Source organism: Grampus griseus (assembly GCF_964374135.1).
Source record: "Grampus griseus genome assembly, chromosome: 9".
Lineage (NCBI taxonomy): Eukaryota > Metazoa > Chordata > Mammalia > Artiodactyla > Delphinidae > Grampus > Grampus griseus.
This window is the reverse complement of record NC_139003.1, coordinates 7,160,501-7,182,281: the sequence shown is the minus strand read 5'-3', so window position 1 is coordinate 7,182,281 and position 21,781 is coordinate 7,160,501. Positions and strand designations below refer to the sequence as shown.

At 55.4% G+C, this 21,781-nt stretch overlaps 1 protein-coding gene across 1 annotated transcript; it reads right to left on the bottom strand.

Annotated features, from left to right (window-relative positions):
- Positions 1-2,494: 2,494 nt before the first annotated feature.
- PDIA4 (protein disulfide isomerase family A member 4) lies at positions 2,495-21,277 on the bottom strand. Its single transcript, XM_082662129.1, has 10 exons — positions 20,854-21,277; positions 14,929-15,112; positions 13,524-13,729; positions 11,641-11,779; positions 10,471-10,676; positions 10,188-10,346; positions 7,300-7,451; positions 5,192-5,348; positions 4,662-4,895; positions 2,495-3,714 (listed from the first exon to the last, which is right to left on the bottom strand). Exons 1-10 carry the CDS (start codon positions 20,939-20,941, stop codon positions 3,299-3,301), a joined length of 1,941 nt encoding a protein of 646 aa, XP_082518255.1. The 5' UTR covers positions 20,942-21,277; the 3' UTR covers positions 2,495-3,298.
- Positions 21,278-21,781: the final 504 nt, after the last annotated feature.

Genomic DNA, 21,781 nt, shown 5'->3' with positions numbered 1-21,781 from the left:
CGTTTTTTTTTCCTGAAACTGGGACAGTTGTGGGGAAAAAAGAGGTGACAGAAGTGCTCTAGTTGACATTTAAGAGACAAAACTACAAGGCAGGCAGTGCTGATGATTCAAACGGACCAACTGCAAAAAGATGTTTGAGAAAATTGGGGGATCTGGACTGGGTACTGAGGAATTACGGCTTATTTTGGTGGCTGTGAAAAGGCGCCGAGGCCCTGTAGGACAATGCGTTCTCCAGTGCAGGGGTGAAACGACGTCTTGGCTGTCATAGGGGTGGGGGGTGCGGGGTGGGGGGACATGAGGGACTTCCCTGGTGGCCCAGTGGTTAAGACTCTGTGCTTCCAATGCAGGGGACACAGGTTCGATCCCTGGTCGGGGAACTAAGACCCCACATGCACTGGGTGTGGCCAAAAAACGGGGGGATATGAAAATGTAGCAAAATTTTGGTAATTGTTTTAGGTGAATGATGAGTAAAGGGCACCGAGTAGCCAATTCTCTCCGTTTTTGTGGATGCTTGAGATGTTTCATAATTAAATAACAAAAAGTTGATTCAGACACTGGATGTGATACCAGTCTTCTTGCGTCCACTCACCCACCCTCAACCTCCCATCAGCGCCGGCTCCTGCAGACCCCTTAACCGCTAAAGCCCACTCAGTACTCAAAATGCAGCCCACCCTCCTTTGCAGCCGGCCCTGGCTCCCCTGCTACTAGACTGCGCTGTCTACAAGGGAGATGCAATGGCACAACTGGGGTGGGGGAGCAGCACACCCCAGGTTCGCATTTGCAGACACATGCCCCCTTCCTTTCTTCAGCTGTAAAGTGAGCACAAGAGCACCTACCTTGCAGATCACTTGCACTGGGATAATCCAGCAAACTGCTGGACACAGGGTCTGGCTTTTGCTAAATGCCCAATAAATGTTACCTGTCACTCCCATGATTAATCAATCTGATCGCAGCACTTCCCTGCTTAAAACCATCAGGGGTTCCCTGCAAAGTTCTAGGACAAGGTCAAACTCCTGACTTAGGGCACCCGCCTCTTCCAGGTCCAGCTCCACCTCCTTTCGCATCACTGCTTCCCTCCCTCGCCTCTGTCCCTCTGCACCTGCTTTGCCTCAACCTGGAAAGTTCACCTCTTCCTTGTGGCTCCCGGGTCAGCCTCTCTGAAGGGCTGCTCAGGCTCCCAGGCTGGGCCAGTGCCTGCCATCTGGGCTCCCGTTGCCTGCACATCTTTACCCTGGCACTGATCGCACTGGACTGTCATCGGCGGACTCACCTGTCTCCTTTAGCAACCTATCAGCTCCCTAACCAGCCTGGGGTAGATTCTCTCCCAGGGGTCTACTCTCTACAGTCGATATAGGGTGAGTTTACCTGACACTCCATTGGGCAACTTGGTTTCCAGATTCTATTTCAGAAGAGGATACATTTTGACTTCCGCCTTTGCATTCACTAGGCATGAGTCTCCTGGGATCTTCTTAAAATGCATTCTGACTCAGCAGGTCTGGGGCCAAGCCCGAGATTGTGCATTTCTGACAAACATCCAAGTAGTGTCAACGCTGCAGGTCCCGGGACACACTGAGAAATGACTCACTCCCAACCTCTGCCGGGCTCCAGCCAACTCATCCTTGGGTCTCAGCTCAAACATCACTTCAAAAAGGGCTTTCCCGACACCTCACTTCAAATGAGACCACACTTATTCCCTCCTAGAGCCCAGGCCTCACGTGTGCTGTGCGAGGTCTCCCAGACCAGCACGGAAGCCCGAGGCGGTGCTGGAGGAGTGTGCCTCTCGGTTGGAAAAAAAAAGCCTTCAAGCCCCACACCCACATTTACTCCTGTGAGCTTCTGGCACAAAGTCTCTGAAGGGGGCCTGCTTGTCCTCCTGAGGGAAGAGGGCATCCAGGAGGGTGCAGAGGACTTCCTGCCACACTGGGGATTCTGAGGACTTACCAGACACCCCCGCCCACCCTGGCCAGACTCAACTTGAAAGCAGATCATCTAGAAAGGCCCACCACGGCTGTCCCTTCCCCTGGGGCTGCTTCTTGCCCCACCCAACCCCTGCAGCAAACCCACCAGCCACTGCTCGAAGAGACGCCCCCAGCTCACGATTTCTGTTTCAGCAAAATTAGGAACAGGTGAGCGGGGATGGCACATCTCGGTGAATGAACTCCCAGAATGAAGCTCACATCACACAAATCGCCCAGAACCCTGCAGGCCGGTCCAGCTTCCCGTGCTGTCCTGTCCTGTCCCCTCCCTCCAGCCTCCAGAAGTGCTCAGGGCCTTGCCCTCCACCCCTGCCCCCTCCCGACAGAGTGCACCACTGCCCACCCACAAACAACCAAGAGCAGAGCCCATCGATGCCCCTACCCGGGTCGGGATGCCACCCCACCCCTGGATGTTCAGGCAGGCCGGGCAGGGAGCCTCCCCTCCAGGCCCGGCCTCTCCATCTCCAGCACGCTGAGGCTCCAGGGCGGGACCATGTTCTCTAGGACGGTGATGGAGGTTCATTTTGAATCCTTTCTTTATTCCATCACAACAGCCTACCCTATCGTCCTATCACCCTGAAGTCTCCACCTGTGCCCCAGCTCATCTCTCCTTGGCCACAGCGGTTCTGAAGAGGCAGGCGGCCTCTCGGAGGCTGAGCCTCGGATCAGGGTCTGGGAGCACCTGGGAAACGCTCCTGCCTGCGGTCCTCGATTTGGGAGGAGAAGGCACGGTGACGCCCAGGCCCGCAGAGATGCTGTTTCTCCCTGGACCAGGTGGCAGATCAGTCGGGCTGGAATGACGTCCTCGGCAGGGTGCTCGGCGACAGTTCTCACTTTGTGCCACAACAGAAAGAAAAAAAACCAAACACCAACAGTCCCATCTTCAGCTAAGCTTTCCTCAGGTGACAATCAAACAAAAAGGAAAAGTCGACGTGATTTGGCAAAGGCTTCTTAAATTTTAAATTAAAAACAGAGAAAAACATTCACACAGAAGAGATTCAACTGTCTGCTTTGAAGAAATATATTAAAGAAGATGAAAAAGTTAAAAAAAAAATCAAACCCCAAATAATGGTAAAAATAGATGTATCCTCTGTAAAATTCTGGACTAACCTACTGAGTCATTCGTATCTATTCAGTATCAGAGCATAAGGTGAAATACCAAAGTATAAAAAATTAAAACACAAGACAAACCAAAACACCTTGACAGACTGCCTTTGAGCAAGCCCACCGGGCTCGCAGCTGGCTCAGGCTCCAATGCCGAGTGCTGGAAGCTTCGCTGTCTGGTCCCTGCCGCGCTTGCCCTGAGCAGACCCTCAAGGCCTTCAAAGTTCTTCCCTGGCCCTGCTCAGTTCTGTGGCATGTTCTTCTATAAACTTGCTCAAATGCTCCAGATCTCTGTTTCCGTCCTCAAATTTAATTGGGTTCTTTTTGTCCCCGCTGGGCGAGAAGTAGATGGTGGGGAAGCCCTCGACTTTGTAGCGGTCGTTGGTGACATCGTTGGCCGTGGCATCCATCTTGGCGATGACCAGATTCTTGTGTCCCTTGTACTTCTTGCCCAGGGCTGCGTACACGGGCTCCAGCTGCTTGCAGTGCCCGCACCAGGGGGCGTAGAACTCGATGAGGACGTCCTTCTTAGGGTCCATCACGATGGAGTCGAAGGTCTTCCCCACCACGACCTTGACCGGCCCCTTGTTGTTCTTGGGCACCGGCTGGGATTTGACAACTGGCTTCAGTTTTCCTGCCGAGGAAAGCAAGCAGAGGAGGAGTGTGAGAGCCGAAAAGCCCCGACCCTGGTGGCTCTGACTGGACCAGGCAGTGAGGCTGGCCTGACGTGCAGGACATGGCAAGTCAGACGCTGCCAGGGCCAGCCAGGGCCTTGTCTCCAGAAGCCCACTGCCAGTTCTCTGGTTTCCTCACGTCTTCTACTTTCCCAGTCCCTGCAAAGGCCAGAGAGGGTGCAGGTGGTTCCCCACAAGGCCTAGCAGACGCTGGGTCCTGTTCAGTGAGGCTGTCACAAGAGATGCTCCCGATGCAGAGGGGTTACTAGGAGGGTGGGCGCTGCAGGCTGGAAGCCACGGTGGGGAGTAGACTGAGCAGTGACGGACAAGGAGGTCTGCCCGTCAGCCGCCAGCGCTGGGGACCTGGGGCCATGTGCGCAACCAGGTGAGAAAGACGCTCGCTTTGATGCCAAAGCAAGTTTTCCTCATACATGAAACTTACGTCTAAGTCCAAAAGCCTGTTGTACTTTACATATTTTAAAAATAAGGCTTCTTGGGCTTCCCTGGTGGCGCAGTGGTTGAGAGTCTACCTGCCGATGCAGGGGACACGGGTTTGTGCCCCGGTCCGGGAAGATCCCACATGCCGCGGAGCGGCTGGGCCCGTGAGCCATGGCCGCTGAGCCTGCGCGTCCGGAGCCTGTGCTCCGCAACGGGAGGGGCCACAACAGTGAGAGGCCCGCGTAACCGCAAAAAAAAAAAAAGGCTTCTTGAAATTTCTAAGACGCCTGCCTTTTATTCTATTATGAAAAAAAAAAAAAAGAGAGAGAGAAAGCAAAAGAACAGGGATTCTCCATCCCCATCTTCCCATCCCTCAGGTCCAGGAGGAAGCCTGGGCCAGGCCCCCGACAACCAGCCGGTGGGGCCGCGGAGGTGGAGGATGGTGGGGGGATGGGATGGGGGGGCTCACCTTTCTTGAAGGCGCTGACAAAGGCGCGGAGGGCGTCGGCATCGAAGTCGTCGGGCTCCATGGCGAACCTGCGGCCGCCCTCGTCCAGGATGGCCGCGTTCACCTCCTCCCCACTCTCACTCAGCCCCAGGTCCTTCACCTCCGTGGCGAAGTCGTCCTCGTCGGCCACGGCAAAGGTGTACTCGGGGAAGTCCTTGGCCACCTCCAGGACCTTGTTCCGCCAGAACTGAGTGGCTGAAAGGGCACCGAGGGCTGTGAGCCAGGCCGCAGCGGCTGAGGCTCCAGATGCCGGGCGCAGACCCCGGACCAGCCTCGGGCCACAGCCCAGGGCCCCTGCCCGCAGGCGGGTCGGGGTTGGGAGCTGGCCTCGCCCGATTGCCCCCGCATCTCTAATCTAAGAGGGCCCAACTCGACTCGAAGCTCCCCTCGTGCTCAAGCAGAGAGGGAAGGGGGTAGGGACACAGCCCGGGAGGAAAAAGCCCCTGAAGCCGTAAGTAACCACACACCCCAGCCGCCAACCCGGGCCTCACCGACGCGGTAGTCGAAGCTGAAGTCCACGCCGTAGTACACGACCACCAGGGGGCGCCGCGAGTAGCGCTTGGCCTCGTTGGAAGACTTGCGGTGGCCGACAAGGGGCAGCGTGTGCCTCAACACGTGCTCCTTGATGGCCGAGCTCTCCGTGGAGTCCTGCAAAAGGGGGCAGGTGAGGTGCAGCTGTCCGTTGCTGTCGATGGGAAAAGCCATTTGCTCCAAGAGACGGGCACAGGGGCCCCACTCAAGTCCACCCAGTGATGCTGGGGCCCCTCCTCCAGGGAACCCGAAGTGAGCCTCTCCGGCAACTGCAGAGGCCACGTGCCCTTCCCTCTGGGTGGGGGCCTGCGGTCCAGGTCAATCAGGTTCTGCTGGGGGAAGGCCCGGCTCCCAGATGACAGCGGTGCTAACACGGGCTACACTGGGCACAGGGTCCCACCTTCCCCTGGTCTGATCCTCACAGCAGCCTCTCTGGGCCACTGCACGGACAAGGAACACGGTGCCGTGATGCGAAGCGCTGCTGGGGCTCCGAGCTCCGCCTGGAGAAAGCCTGCCCCTGACTAGCCGCGACACTGAAGCCGGGGGCAGGGGTGCGGGCAGTGTCTCTCAGGAAGAGCATGGGGCCACACAGCTGCACGTGAGGGCGGCACGGCCACCTCGTTCTACAGGTGAGGAAACCGAGGCCCAACAAGGTGCGGCTGCCTGCCCAGCAGGAAGTGATGGATGACCACTGCTCTCTCCCCCTAGGGCCCATGTCCCATCTGCAGCGATGGTCAGGAGGTGGTCCCAGGTGGCGCTGAGAAATGGCAGGCCGGGCCAGGTGGAAGGAGGCAGCAGGGACGAGGCAGAGGGCAGCTGGGCTGTGGGGTGTCTTTCATCAGGACGGCCCCTGGACCAACCATCACTCAGGAGGTGAGCTCAAAGCCGAGGGACCCAGGACAAATGTGCTCCCGCGCTGAGCACCTGGCCCCCGCGGGCCCGAATCTGAACTCAAGGCCAGAGCCCTCCTCGCTTACGTCTGCAGCCAACAGGCTCCCCTCACAGCAGTGCTGCCTGTGCTGACTTTACACCTGGCTTCATCTTACCTGTCCTGCCCTTGTCTTCCCTTTGTCCTAATTTTTAAATCCATTTTTTAAAGTCACATTTTATCTGTTGTGTGCATTTTTTACAAAGCAGCCTGAAATAATTTTTGCAACCAAGACGGTATATAAATACCAAAAGAGCAAAGTAGCAGTGATGTGCACAACAGACTGTGGATCTCAACCTTTGCAGGTCAAGGACCCCTTCAAGAATCTACTGAAAGCTGCAGACAGCCCCCTTTCCCAGGAGCACACACACCATACAGAACTGTACCATCAGGGCCCCTCTGCGGACCCAGAGCCAGTATCTCTGGATGCTAAAAAGAGAAGCTGGAGGGCAGGGGGAGAGATGAGACCACCCCCACACGTCCTGGCTGGGGACGGAGCACACCTGCATTCTCTCCTTAGTCTGCTCCTAACTGGTTGTAGGACCTCCAGCCTGTTGGCTCACTTCTCTGCATCGTTCTATCAAATAAAATATTTGGATTCAAGGTGTAAGGTTTTTTCCAAACCTGAAGATCTGTTCAGTGGAGTGCGGAGCCCCTGTGAAGCACTCGGAACACCGAGCTGGACCCAGGCTCACCCTGGGCTGGGAGCTCCCTCCGCCCCTCTAGAGATGAGTGTGTCACCCCCTTAGGAAGACCGAGAGTGGGGGGACATAGAGGAAAGAAAGGCCAAGTCCACGTGCCACGTCCCACAGCTTCACCCAGTGAACAGAGAGGCCCGTCATCGCTTCCTAGGCCTCAGCGCCCAAGCCACCCGGCGGCAAGTGAGGCTTGGCTCAGACCCAGCAGCCAGCACATCCTGGCCAGGAGCCACACCAGCCACGCAGGCCGCTGCTGGCCTGCCAGGAGCTATAAAGACCGCGGGAACCCTTCTGGCAAAAGCAGGTGGAGCTCTGCCAGGGGCCAAGGCCCCACGACCCACGAGGTATGTGTGACCCCAACCCCCGACCGCCGTCCCTCCCGCGAACCCTGACCAAGAGACCATGCCGATGAGATGCCCCGGGGCTGGCATCCCTCCCCCACCTGGATGTCCATCACGTGGCTCTTGGGCTCATATTTGGACTGGAATTTCTCAGGCTGCATGATGACCAACTTCCCCGGGGAGACTTTCAAGAACTTGGCTATTTCAGTGTGGAAAGTGTGGTGGAATTTGTAATCCTCTCTCAGGTGGTTAGCTGAAAAATTAACAGAACAACAAATACACGACTTACTAAATTGCTTAAATGATCTAGATTCAACTCACTACCCACCATCAGTCAAAGCAAACGCCCAGAAAATGTGTTCTTAACCACGAACGCCGTATGGACTACATCCAGAGCTGAAACACTTGAAAGGAGTCTGGAGTTTACAACCTGGTATAGATGTAATCCCTTAAAATCTATATATCTTGGAATTTATTTTAAAAATAAACAATCTTCACAGAAAAACTCAGAGCTAATTTGTCAGGCGCTACGGTCGTCTGTGGCCTCTGATGCTGAGAAGCACATAACCCTGGACAGACAGCCCAAATCCTCCTGCGTCCGTCACAAGAGCCCTCCATCCCCACAGGGAGTTTTCACACCCAGCACCCTTTGCAGGGCTTTGACTGCTCCTCCCCGAGTTGTTGGGTGGCCTGTCTGTGGGCTGCGGTTCTTTTGCTGTACATACTTTAAATCTCGGGAAACTGCCCAATGCACCCCCACTGACTGAGGATACTCTAGAACAGGGGCTGGCAATCTTTTATGGGAAGGACCAGACAGGAACTATCTTGGCTTTGTGGACCCCACGGTCATGACGACCCAGCTCTGTGCTGATCAGCGTGCAAACCGTCCGGTGTGCTGTGTTCTAAGGGAACTTACAAAAACAGATGAGGACCGGATTTGGCCCGTGGGCCGGCCTGTCAACCCCTGCCCCGGACCCCCCAGGGGAATCACCTCAGTCCCTCTGCTCTGCCCTCGCTGAGGCATCCACACGCACCTTGAGCGAAGTGTGGTCCCAGCACTGGGTGAGGCGTCGCCCCACCCGAGGGCAGCCTCCGACTGGCTATATATAGGGACAGGTGGCTGAGGGCACAGTACGTGTCTTGCAGGAGGCAGGGGCGACCTGGACAAGCTCACAGCTTCTGGAAGCTGAGACAGACTTCGACTGAAATCGTAATTTTCGACCTGCCGACTGTGTGACTTCAGGCCTGCCAGTGACTCACCTCCCCGAGCCCCAGTCCCTCCTCTGTAGAAACAGGACAGGGCACCTCTCAGACCACTGTAAGAATGAAACAAGGTGGCCCACCCAGAAGGCACACCCGTTCTAAGCCGCCAGGCGCCCCGGGTATTTGTTATCAGGTGGCCCTGGGTGCAGAGACAGAATCGACTCAAGAACTTCCTGCCCGCCCTCCACGCTCACAGACCCCTTCCTCCCGCCAGCCTCCCCTCTGCTCCTGCCCCATCAGCTTCCCTGTCGTCCACGCTGCATCTCCAGGACTGTCTCTGGCTCCTTCCCCACAGTCTACACCCCAGGCCCAGTGACCGTCACCCCTGCCTGAGCCTAACCTGACCGGCCACGCGGGGTCACACGTATGTCAGGCTGGAAGTGAGGCAGCTGGACGGGCAGCACCGGGCCCACCCAGATGTATAGCACCAGAACCCACATTTTTTTTTTTTTTGCAGTACGCAGGCCTCTAACTGTTGTGGCCTCTCCCGTTGCGGAGCACAGGCTCTGGACGCGCAGGCTCAGCGGCCATGGCTCACGGGCCCAGCCGCTCCGCGGCATGTGGGATCCTCCCGGACCGGGGAACGAACCCGTGTCCCCTGCATCGGCAGGCGGACTCTCAACCACTGCGCCACCAGGGAAGCCCCAGAACCCACATTTTGCCAAGATCCCCAGGGATCTGCATGCACATAAATGTGTAGGTCTGGGGACTCCGTGGCTGCCTGTGGCCCTGGGTGGGCTAGGGGACCCTCTGCAAGTTTCTAGCACAACTGGGTGACAAGGTTACTGACTGAACCAGTGAAGACCGAGGAAGCACAGAGTTTAGCTCTACTGTATGTTTTACAACGTTAATCTGCATTTGACAAACGCACAACCGTGACTGCGCAGCAGAGATTAGCACTAAGTGGCAAGCAGATCATAACTGCTCCTTCGAAGTAGAAAAGCAAACTGTTCTGGTGTGTGTGACGTGGGGTGAGGGGTGGAGGGCACTCAGGAGCTGATGAGGACCAAGAGGATCCTGACCGTCCCTGAAAAGCCGTCTTTTGTTCATGGCCTAGGGACCATCCGGGGAGCGAGGACGCCAGCCCCCACGGGACACCGACAGCTGCTGGTGATAAACTTTGCCTCCCGGCCCGGCAAGACCAGCATTCAGTGTGCAGTCAGCATCCCCAGGCACTTTGCTAAGCACTTCCTCCAATTTATCTCAACTAATGTAACAACCTTCCAAGTAGGACAGGTGACCGTGTTGGACGTGAGATCTCTGAGCTGATCAAGTCACTGACTGTGGTCACGGTATTCGAACACTGGCAGAGCCAGGACTCGAACCCAGGTCTGATGCAGAAACCCTCACTTTCCGGTCAAGACCCTACCCCTGGCAGAGGGACTGGATCTGGGAAGGGGCCCCTGGAAGGGGCGGGAGGTAGACAATGACCTTGGATGAACTTGACTGTGCCCCTCCCCTCCTCTCAGAGGCCAGGAGGGGGACTGTGCAGCCCTCTCATCTATTTAGTAAGAGGTCATATCACCCACGTGCAATTAAAGCAACAGAGAACCAAGCCCCAAGCCGAGAAAGGAAATCCTGTTCCCACGTACGCAATCTCAATTCTTCCGTCAAGCCATCCCTTAAGTCGATGCCCAGGAGTTTTATACAGAAGCAGCAGACTCCCCAGCAACCTCAGAGGGCCCGGGCCTGGGCACTCTGCCCTGCCCAGAGGGCCACTCCTTACCAGCGTCCTGGTACCGCTGGTAGGCTGGGTCGCTCTCCGCCTTAAAGACCCCAACGATGATGACATCGTCTCCATCCTTCAGGAACTCCTGGACCTGCTTCAGGGCCAGGATCTGCTTGGAGGGTGGCCCGGACTGCTCGATCATGTAGTCGACGATCCCTGGGAGCAGAGCACACACCTGAGGGGCCGCTTGGGGCTGTAGGGCGCTGTCCCCACAGCTCTGCCGGCGCCCACACGCACCAGGAGCTTCCCTCCCCACTGAGGCCAGAGGAGGTGGCAGTACCGTATTTTTCCCGTGGGCCGTTGTAATCAAAGGGCTTTCCCTTGCGGAAGATTTTCAGGGTGGGATAGCCGGAGACGTCGAACCTCTTGGCCAGGTCTGTCTCTGCGGTGGCGTCGACCTTCGCCAGGGGGATTGGGGGAGAGCGCTTGCTCAGCTCCTTGGCGGCCTTCTCATACTCGGGGGCCAGTTTCTTGCAGTGTCCACACCTGTGAGAGGAAGCAGTTCTGTCAGGGGCCTGTTCTGGTGTGGATGCCACCTGCCAGGTAAGTGAAGCGCAGAAACCCAGCCTGCGCTCCCGGGTGACTGGAGAGATCCGGCCAACCTCGGGATGCCCCCGGGTGAGGGCGGGGCCCGGGCCTTCCCCAGGGGCCAGCAGGATGTGGCCTCCTCCTTCATGGGGGTGGGGGGACGCACACAACACACACACACCCGAGACATGGGTGGACAGGGGCATAACCGTGACATGGGGTAAGACGTGGGAAAGGCCAAGACAATTTTCTTGGTTGGAGAGCTGGGACAGGTAAGGATACCAATCAGTGGTGACTTCACACAGGACGTGAGGGTGAGCTGGGACACAAGGGATGGGCAGGAAGTGGACGCAAGCCTGTGAAGGGGGCGGTGAGGGGAAGGGACAAAAGGCAGGAAGCTCTAGGGGCCCTGGGGCTCCGGCACAAGAAGGGAACACGTCTTGAGTGTAAAGCAAGAGTCAGGGTCAACTTCCAAGATTCACTCCAGAACAGTCGAGAGCAGAGACGAAGACAGAGAAAACCAAGGTTCAAACATCTCAGGAGGGAGGCAGCAAGGCCCGGGGGGGAAGCGGGCACTGCCTGGCGCATGGCCGTGTCCTCCAGCTCCGAGGGGCCGCAGATTGTTGGGTGGCCCCCCCTATGTGGCCCACGTGGCTTACTCTCCCTGCAGGCTTCACGCTTCAGGCCTATATTTTAGCCTCATCCTACCCCCCAGGAAAGACTCTGTGAAACCGCCTCTTTCGGAACACGCAGCGCCCCACTCTGCCCACTTGTGCACGGCGGGGACTTTGCACCCGCCTGCTCTTCGGCTAGCCCTGCCTCACGTGCGGGGGTCTGTCTCTGCCACCCCCGGCCCGTGCCTGTACCGAACACAGGACGGGCCTGACCAGTATCCGATAACAGGTGATAGACACCATCTTACCACGGGGCATAAAACTCCACCAGAATGATGCCTGAGTCATTCACCACCTCATCGAAGTTATCTTTGGTCAGCACGAGTGTGACTTCTGGTGGAGGTGTCCAGTTGGGCTGGGAGATCTCTTTGACCTTGGCCACAATTTCTGGAAGAAACAACACAAGACTAAGCACATGCAGGCCCCCGCTCCAGGGGTGGCAGGTGGTGAGGGGCGAAGAGAGAGAGCGGGGCCACAGAACAGGACCCATGTGATTTCCTGAAATCCAATCACATCTACAGCCAGGGCCACTCTGCACAGTTAAGAGCCAGAGGCCCACTGTTTCCAGCAGCTGTCCGTCATGGGTCCACTGCCACACGCACCCGCTGCGGACTGCTCGAGACAGTCCAAGCCCAACCCGACGAATGAGACCTCCGTTCCTAACACGCCAGGGTTCTAACTGCACTTGAACCCCGAGAGGTCATCTCCCAGTGTTTGACCACACATGCCTATTAATAGTTTTGGGGGCATCCTCTTAACTCGTACAAATACATATGTATTTAGACACGCACATCTAGCACTGGCATGTTACACGCATCATAAAACGTAACCAAACTGGAGAAAAATGAAAAGAGAAGCAGCAGCTCCCACGCTGCTCAGGCTGCGGACTGCGAACGGCCCTTCTGTGGCCTGCTTCCCCGGAGATGGATTCAACGCCAGGCCTGGGACACTGAATATATTCTCGCAAAGCACTTTCCAAGGGGTTCTTAGGAGCAGTGGCTGCAAACTTTTTCTCTCCTTTTTTTGCCATAGAATCTACCAAGGAGCCAGGTCTGAGACCCACTGCCGCAAAGCACGGGCTTTCAGACTGGAGCGCGCACAGCAGCACCTGCCGGTGTAGGCAGAGCCGAGGCCCTGGGGCCCTCAGCGCAGGCGAGCCCCATTATTAAGACGCACTGGGAGGGCTGGCGCCTGGGGAGGCCACTTAGGCAAACTCTGCTCTCAAGACTCCAAACTGGGCCACGTCCCTAGCTGGCAGGTGTCAAGCGCAGACCTCCAAATATACAAGTCTGTCACAGGACAGACTCTCGTACCAATTCAAAGGGAACCTTGAGATCAAGTCCACGTGACCTCACACTCCGCGATGAGGAGCCCAAGGCCCAGCAAGGGAGGCCCTTGTGGGGGACACAGGGCTACGTGATGGCAATGAAGACCCCAAACCTATTCAGTGCTATTTCTACTACGCTATACTGGGAATGGAAAATGCAGCACAAAGCAATCTTTTTTCTTAAGTGATTAAGAGCTACGCTAAAGGCTACCACAATGTCATTTTCTCATTCATTTAATGAAACTTATTTAGTGTCTGATGTGAGCCAGGCAGGGACCCATCGGGCCTGGTTTTAGAAACACTGTCTGGCTCCGCACACCAGTGGTTCCAATGGGGGCTCTGGACCTGCACGTTCGGCAAGCCCTTAGAGCTCGCAAGAAACGCAGGTTATTGGGCCAGACCTGAAACTTAGTGAATCAGAAGCTCTGGGCTGGGGCTCGACAGTCTGTCTAAACGAGCCCCCTCAACCCCACCCCACCCCACCCCACCCCCCATGAGTCGGATACAAGCTAGACATTCAGAAGCACCGCTGCAGCGCACTACCAAGACCCATGACCTGTAACACACCAGCTCCAGACCTTGAGTTTCATGGTCGCCAATGGAAGAAGATACCCCCTCCCATGCAAGGACAAGTTTACATTGATCCAAGTTTCCGCGAACATTCCATCAGGGATCACTCCCCGTCCACTCAGCTCGGCTTCCTTTCTAATATCCAAATTCCCCTCCCATCACCCCCTCCACTTTCCCTTCCAGGGGGAGGGAGCCCTATCCCCGACTTCCACCAGCAGCTCAGAAGCCGCTCACCTTCCTGGGTCCTGGAGCCCTCGTAGTCGACAGCCTGCCCCTTCTTAAGGATCTTGATGGTGGGATAGCCACTCACGTCAAACCTGCTGGCCAGCGCCGATTCTGAGGTCGCATCGATCTTGGCGACAGCAATGGGAGGGTCATTCTCCCTCAAGGTAGTGGCGATTTTTTCATATTCTGGAGCAAACTGCTTGCAATGCCCGCACCTGAGAATTAGATTTCGGGAAGAAGAAGCAGGTTAACTGTATCCATGGAGACTTAAATCCAGCAACACGCACACAAACGGGGACACTGGGACCAGAAATGTTTGCAGTTGACAAGAAACACAAAACAGGGGAGGCCAAGGCAGCTGAAAGTCAAACAGATCCAGGTTCGAAACTCAGCTCTGCTGAGGGAACATGCTTTCAACATCTCTACACCCCAGTGTGAGGAGAAAACTCTTCCTGAAAGATGCCGTCTTTTCCACTCCTCTCAGAAGCATACGGCAGGGTTTTCCAGAGGCTACGTGATCGACGATGATGTCAGCATCCTGACGTGAACATGTAAGAGCGCTACTGTTATTTAAAGATGGCCTTTTCTATTTCTCAGTTTTAATTCCCGATACGGTAACTACTGATAAACGTGACCCACATAACAAGCTATTTGAGGTCCTCAATTATTAAGTGTTAAGGGGTCCTGAGAGAACAAAATGTTTGAGAACGGCTGATCTATAAACTAGGAACAATGTAACCTCATAGGCCTGTCCTAAGGTCTGTTTAGATACTTTTACAAAGCATCTCACACTGTGCTAGACAAACAACGTAAGAATATCTTGACTATTTTGTCTCCGAAGTGAACCAAGGAGGGCAGGAGAAAGGGGAAAAAGAAGACGGGATTATGAGATGGAAAAAACAGCAGAAGAGAGGTGGGGGGAAGGAGCCCAAGAGTCATGACTGGCTGCCCCGTGAGGGTGAAAGATGGGAAAAGAGGGGCTGCTCCCCCAGGGCCCATGCACCTTTCCTATGGGAGGCCCCAGGGGCTGCACTGGGCAGCCACCAGACTCCAGGCAGGAGGAGGGGGTGGAGGGCGGAATCTGTAATGAGGGATGCGCCTGTCACCCACGCAGGTCTCTGTGTCATCACAGCTCGTTAGCCGCCCCCAGCTGTAACTAGCAGAGGACGTGTTCACATTTTTAAGCACTGGATCTGAAACGAGCGGGGCCCGCGGTCTGCGAGGGCTGGCTCGTCAGACGCTCAATGCAAATTGGCAGAATGCTGAGCCCCTGGCACTCCCGAACCAGGAGTCTGGGTTCCTGCACCCGGACACTCCCACCCTGCGGGGTCCGGATGACTCTGAGGGGTCCAGCCTGGGACACAGAGGAACCCCTGGTCCATCTGGCTGAGGGGGGCGGAGCGTGGGTCCTCACCATGGAGCGTAGAACTCCAGCAGCACCGTGTCTTTGTCAGCCACAAAGTTATCAAAGTTCGCGTCATTTAGGACTGAGACACCATTTTCTTCCTTAACTTCCAAGTCATCGCCATCGTCCTCGTCCTCGTCATCTTCCTCCTCCTCGTCTTCCTCCTCAATGGCATCCTCTTTCTTAGAAGAATCTGTGCAGAAAATACCCAGACTGGTTAGGAAAATGGTGACCCTCCTCCTTAAAAATCTTCCTAGAGGGACTTCCCTGGTGGCAAAGTGGTTAAGAATCCGCCTGCCAATGCATGGGACACGGGTTTGAGCCCTGGTCCGGGAAGATCCCACAGGCCGCGGAGCAACTAAGCCCGTGCGCCCAACTACTGAGCCTGCGCTCTAGAGCCTGCATGCCGCAACTACTGAAGACCGCGTGCCTAGAGCCCGTGCTCCGCAACAAGAGAAGCCACTGCAATGAGAAGCTTGCGCACCGCAACAAAGAGGAGCCCCCACTCGCCACAACTAGAGGAAAGCCCACGCGCAGCAACGAAGACCCAACGCAGCCAAAAATAAATAAATACGTAACTTTACTTAAAAAGAAAAAAAAAAAATCTCCCTAGAACCCAAAACCTTCAAAATGGTCACGAGTCCTGCGTGGTCCGTGGGGGCCTCCCCAACCCCAGGAATTTGCATATCGGGTGGCCACTTAAGATTTCACTTAAAGGGAGGTCATGCCTAAAAGATGGCTGAAAACTGACTACAGGTCTAGAATTTAAAGTCTAAAAACTGCAGCAGGACTCGGAGGGCAGAATCAGCCCCCTCTCCAGACAGAGCACTCCCTCCCTGGCCCTGCTCTGCAGGCCTCCAGCCCAGGTACAGAGAACCCGCCGTCCTGCTCCCCAGGCACAGACCTGATGCACCCCTCGGGCCGCCCCGCGCAAGCCTCCTGACCCATATGCATGCTGTGCGCCTCAGGCTCCTCACTTCGTGGGCCCCCCACGTCTGTGCTCAAGGGCCAGGCTAACTTTCACACACGTATTCCTCTTCCTCACCCTCTCTGCTTCCACAGGCAGGAAGGACTGCATCTAATCCCCCCCGACCCCTGCCCAATGAATGACTGACTGCCTGGTCCCCAGATCAGTACAAACAGGAAACAAGTACTGGTCTCAACTTTTCCACCCCGGAGGTTACTCGGGCTGACTTCGTAAGTAAAATATGATGCCCCACACTCCTCCCTTCACATTTCAACCTTTGCTGAAGGACTGTAACACCCGTGGGGCTGTTTTTTATGTGTATGAGGTAAAAATGCCACCCCTTTCAGAAATGGATTAGGATTCCATCCTCCAGAATGAAAAGCTGAGAACCAGCACTTGTTTCCTGTTCGTACCTTTGTAGGACGCCCTGCCTGGAAGCAAAGTACTCTTTCCAGAACGCAAGCATATGAGCACATCTTATTATCAAGGTTCAACTGAATTTGTTGCTGAACTACAGGTACCAGAAATCCTGAACGGCAGTTCTCGTTACCCAGGTTCCCCAGCTGCTACCACGCCAGCAAACAGAACTGCAGCCAGCACGATTTCATCAACTCCAAAGGCAGAATGTTTCAGAGCCAATTATTTATTTTTGGAGATGCTTCCCAGGAGAGAAACCAACACCGACAGCGGGACTGAGGTCAGGGCTCGAAAACCTGCCCTCGGGATCCGGGAACCCCTGGGACTTGACCAATCTTAGCCGCCCCTGAATTGATCCAGTGCTGGCTCTGCAGGTGCTCAGAAAAGCCAGGAACTGGTCTGGGCAGGGTGGCAGCTTTGCTCGGTATCATGAAAATCTACCAATCTGCACACTAATTGTCAAAAGTAAACCAAAAACCCACCCCACCCCGCTGAGCCCCACTTTCCTCCACATTGTCCCTTCAAACACCCTCTGCTTTTTCCTTTCACACCCCCGACCCCCAACTTAAGGCAGAAGTTCCTCCATTGCGCGGGCAGGAGAAACGGCTCTAAAATCCAAAAAGAACACCCACCAATTTGAGGAGTACATACCCAGCAGACTCCCATGTTTCTTGGGGCAGGTTACCAGCCCTGCCTGCAGTCTTCCTCCCGCCCTCCCCGAGCTCCCCAGCCACCTCGCCACTTCCCTGCTCCTCATCAGGGACCCTGCAGGGTGGTCAGGCCTGCAGAAGCCCCAGGCCCCCAGCACTGTCAGCAGGAGGCTTGGGGAGAGCAATGAGAACCAGGCTCCCTGGACGTGGAGGGGGCAGGACCCAGAGGAAGACAACCTGGGCTCAACCCCAACGCCACCTCTCAGGGCTGTGGCCTCAGCTCGCTTCTTTACACTCACGTCACACTGAATCCCCTTCCACTGGTGACTGGCAGCCAACACGATACACCCAGGTCCTCGGGAATCCTAGCACGTAACGCTTGAGGACCTCCGGGTTTACGCCAGCTGGCTAGGGGCTCCCGGTACAGGAACACTGCCTACAACAAACTTGCAGGATAAGTACTAGCTGACCCATGTCGGCCTGCAGAACCTTGTCACAGTGGCTTTCAAAAGGCTAGTCTGACCGCCCCTCACCTGAAAGTCCCACCCAAAATGACCCACATCGGGGCTGCAAACCCGGGGGCTTAATGTGGGGATGTCATGCAGGTTCTCTGCTCCTGTCGCGGACCTAGGAAGCACCACACGCCTTGCCCCAGATCTGGGTGCTCCCACGGCCCGGAAGGCCTGCTGTGGGCAGTTAGGTAGATGCCCCAGGCAGTGCATCTCCACTCTCACCGCCTGGCTGCTCAGCTCAGTCCGAGAATCAAGTTTACTTGCGGGCAGACGGAAAGACTGGAGGAAGGGTGGAAAGAAGGCTCGGGAGAACTTAATCCCCTCTTCAAGCTAGGAAACACAGCTCAGGGAGGAAGAGGGACTCGGCTATCTGCTCAATGCACAAGGATAAGGTGAATTTTACAAAATGGAAAAGCAAAGATGCTTTCCTACCTACACCCAGCCCGAAGTGGTCTGAGAGCACTATTGGTAATGGGGCTCTCACGATTAAATGGGGGTCCATGAGTTATCCTGGGACAGAGCTCCAAACAGTGAATTCATTTCTTGACACTTTTTAAAAAATTGACTTTGAGTTTATATTTTTAAGGATAAACAAAATGGCAGAACATTCCCTACATAATTAAGGATCCTTAATAGCATTAAGGCGTGGCCCCCCCTTTCCATTCCTCCCCAAGTTGCAGACAATCCCCAGGGTTGACTCCTCTGCAACTGGAGAAGGTGCTGGCTCTATATTCCCATGGACTAAAACCCCACACATCCGGACAAGGAAAATATCTCAGTTTAATGGGGAGACCACTCTTCACTGGGCTTCACTTTTAAAGTTGGACATTCTAGGATAGAAATATATCCAAAGCCTTCCAGCACCTTCTGGAAGGGTGCCATCCTCCCCTGCGTGTAGTCAGTGAAGCCTCTTGCATCATCTCCACAGCCTGCTTAGCCCACCCAGTAAGGCCACTCCTGAAATGTAGGCCCCTCCTCTAACCAGGTCACTGCAACCCCTGCCCACTCCCACCAGTACATCTGACAACACTGGATCCTGCCCAGGCTGGACACCAGCCGCTCCTTACAGCATGTCCTCATCTGCCTCCTCAGCTGGCCGGTCTTCCAGTCCCCACCAGGGAGATGCCCATAAAAGTTGGGTAAATCTTACCATTAGGTCAATACTGAATAGAAAAAGAGAAATTTGTTATCAGATATAACATCATTTAACTGATATGTTTTATGCGCCAGGCACCGTGCTGGGCACTTAAGCACACTCTCTCATCCCCCGAGGGAAACACATTACATGCACTTTACAGAGGAAGAAACAGAGAGCTTTAGTCACCTGCCCAAAGGCACAAGGCTACTGAGTGGAGGGTCCTGACCGCTCAGCTGCTATGCCATGGTGACACATAGGATTTTCTTCCCAGGATGCCCCAAGTTTTACACGGACTCGTTTGATAATTACTTCCCAGAAAGGAAAAGAGAGGGGCAACTGGACAGTTCCCCAGCACTGTACCCAAGTGAATTTCCACTTACTTTAAAATCTAAACCAATCCCAAATGAAAGCAAGCAAGGGACTTCCCTGGTGGTCCAGCGGTTAAGACTCTGCACTCCCAATGCAGGGGGCCCCGGGCTCCATCCCGCATGCCGCAACTAAGAGTCCACATGCCGCAACTACAAGAGCTCACAGGCCACAACGAAGATCCTGCATGCTGCAACTAAGACCCGGTGCAGCCAAATAAATAAATAAGTAATAAAATAACTAAGAACCTGCATGCCCAGCAGTGAGGCAAAAAAAAAAAGGTTTTCCTTAGGGAAAACCCCCTAAGGACAGTGACCATCTGGGGTAGAGGCAAGTGTGGCCCTAAAATAAATCCACGGGATGGGTTATCTGTGATAGAAGCTGAACGTGAAGATCCAGGGATGGGAAAGAGTCAAGGTAACTACTAGAAGCCCCACCCTACCCAACTGCAGAGATTCCCGGGCTCACCCCAGAGGCGGCTACTTCCCAGGGTCTCCAGTGCATTAGCGACCTGTGACCAAAATGACAGATTCACTCCTCCTAATAGCCCTTGGTGTCCACCCATGTTTGCCACCCTTCCAGGCCTCTTAAGAATCCCCGCAAAATAGAATCACTGGATCAGAACCAAGACAAAGCTAGTTTGCTCTTTGGCTACGTTCCAAAAACTACCCTCCATCTCCACTGGTCCTCAAACTTTAAGGTACCTCCCAAAGTTTACCTTGCCCATGAATCAATGAAATGTTTAACATGCAGATTCGAGGGCCCACTGCTGCAGTCCGCTTGGGTGTATTTTGGGACTCTGTATTTAAATAAGCACCAGGTGATTTGGATAAAGGTCCTAAGACACTTGTAGGTGACACTACTCTCTAGTTCCTGTTGGCAGGTAGGTGTTCTTCTCACCAAGCGTTGGTTTTTAACCTCCCTTTCTATGTGGGTAAAGACTCTTGAATCATTGACTTGCATAAAAGTTACTCAAGCTGTTTAAAAGAGTATAAAGTTCACAGTTCATTTACACACTAACGTTAGAAAAAGGGGTTTATTTATATTGGAACAAACTCAACAGGAAAAAACTCTAGTCACCTAGAGAAAGGCCAGAGAGGAATAAGTTTAAGACCAGTAATGCGATGCCCTGTTCTCTAGGAATTAGCACTCTTTTCTTGACTAAAACTTTCTAATTTTCCAAGTTCTCTTACACCATTTTTTAGCTAGCCGACTTCAAAGAAAAATGCAGGAGTGATGACTAGTAGCTGCGAACCTTCCTCCCAGAGCGGGCGCTTTATGGGCAGGGGCCACACTCATCCTTAACTCCCACAACCCAGCGCAGTGACCGGCACACACAGTAGGTGCTGAATAAATGCTCGCAAAAGGAATGCTATCTCCGGTTTCCAAAAGATGCAAACCAAGCCATTCCTTTCTCCCTCAAACCAGAACCCTTGAGTTACTTATATCCAAACCTACAAACCACAGTTTTGAGACGAAAAATGCTTGCTGCCCACGGTTGTCCCGAGAGCTCCCACTTGGGGCTTCGTGCCCTCGCCCCTTCTCTAAAATCTGTTTTGAAACCAGAGGCCCCTCTCCCTTCACACTCCCTGGACGCGTTAGCCTCAAATGCTGAACCAGGTCCCAAGCTCCCGTTCCCAGGAGCGGGAAGTCAGCCTGGACTCGAGAAAAACCTGAGCAGAATCACGGCGAAGGAGCCAGCATGCAAAGAAGGCACTTTACATCCTGTCCGCGTTCAAGCCTCAGTGGCAGCCCCGGCCGCTTCGCCGCCCTCCTCTCCCGGATCTCCCAAGCGATGCTGTCCCCCGCTACCGCCCTCAAACTGCAGCACGTCGGCGGTCCGCGCGGCGACCCCGCCCACAGGCCCGGCCCGCCGCCGCTCACCTTCATCCGGGCCCTCTGCGCTCGCCGCTGCCAGCAGCTGCGCCAGGGCTAAGAGCAGAACGAGCAGCCAGGCTTCCCGGGGCCTCATCGCGGCGGTGCGGAGCTCGGCCTCCTCGCGCCGACGGCCACTGGGCGATCCCAAACCTCTGGCTCCGGTCTCGCGAAAAGAAACGAGAGGTAAGGAAAGAAACTCCCCCCCCGCCGGAAGACCTAGCCGGCAATTGACTGGGGGCGGGGAAGCCGCGGACCGGCCAATCCCAGCCCGACCTGGGGCGGGGGCCGCGTGCGTCGAAGTGCGCGTCCGAGCGCCAAAGTGCGCGTCCTAGCTCCCCAGCACAGTCCCCAGCACAGTCCCCAGCACAGTCCCCAGCACAGTCCTCAGCGCAGATCCTCCTCCCTGGCCTCCTCCGCAGCCCGCGGCTCCGGCGTTTAAAGATCAGAGCGCTACCGTGAGGTGCCCCCTTCTGATTGGCTGCGCCGCGGCCTCCAATCAGCGGCTGCCACTCGGTTTGCCTGGAGCGCACAGGCTGAGAGAGGGAGCGGGGGAGAACAAAAGCGACGGGCAGGGGCCGGAGGGGCGGGGTCGGGCTACGCCTCGGGAGCAATTGGCCGGTGGAGCGGTAGGCGGGGCCTTGGAAATGCGAGGCGGGCGGGGCTCCAGGCTGCTGATCTGGGCAGGAAGAACACGTGTCCTTAGCAGAACGTTGGTGAGAGGGTACGTGTGCGCAACTCTGGGGGACGGCGGGGTGGGGGTGGGGGGGCTCAAGAGCGAAGCGGCGGAGAGGCCCGAACTAGTCTGTTGGTGGGAAAGAGAGAGAACGGGACTCCGGAGTCGGCTTCATGTTCGTGGTCTTTTTGGTTTATGCCTGCGCGAATGAAAGTTGGCATTTCTTTCCTGGATTAAAACACAAATTGGCCTAGGGACGGA

What these genes read in the sequence shown, in the direction of transcription:
- PDIA4 (XM_082662129.1), bottom strand. Translation starts at nt 20,941, where the DNA reads ATGAGGCCCCGGGAAGCCTGGCTGCTCGTTCTGCTCTTAGCCCTGGCG. An exon ending in CGCAGAGGGCCCGGATGAAG is followed by an intron (nt 15,113 to 20,853) that starts GTGAGCGGCGGC and finishes TTTTCTGCACAG; the next exon opens with ATTCTTCTAAGAAAGAGGAT. An exon ending in CTGGAGTTCTACGCTCCATG is followed by an intron (nt 13,730 to 14,928) that starts GTGAGGACCCAC and finishes TCTAATTCTCAG; the next exon opens with GTGCGGGCATTGCAAGCAGT.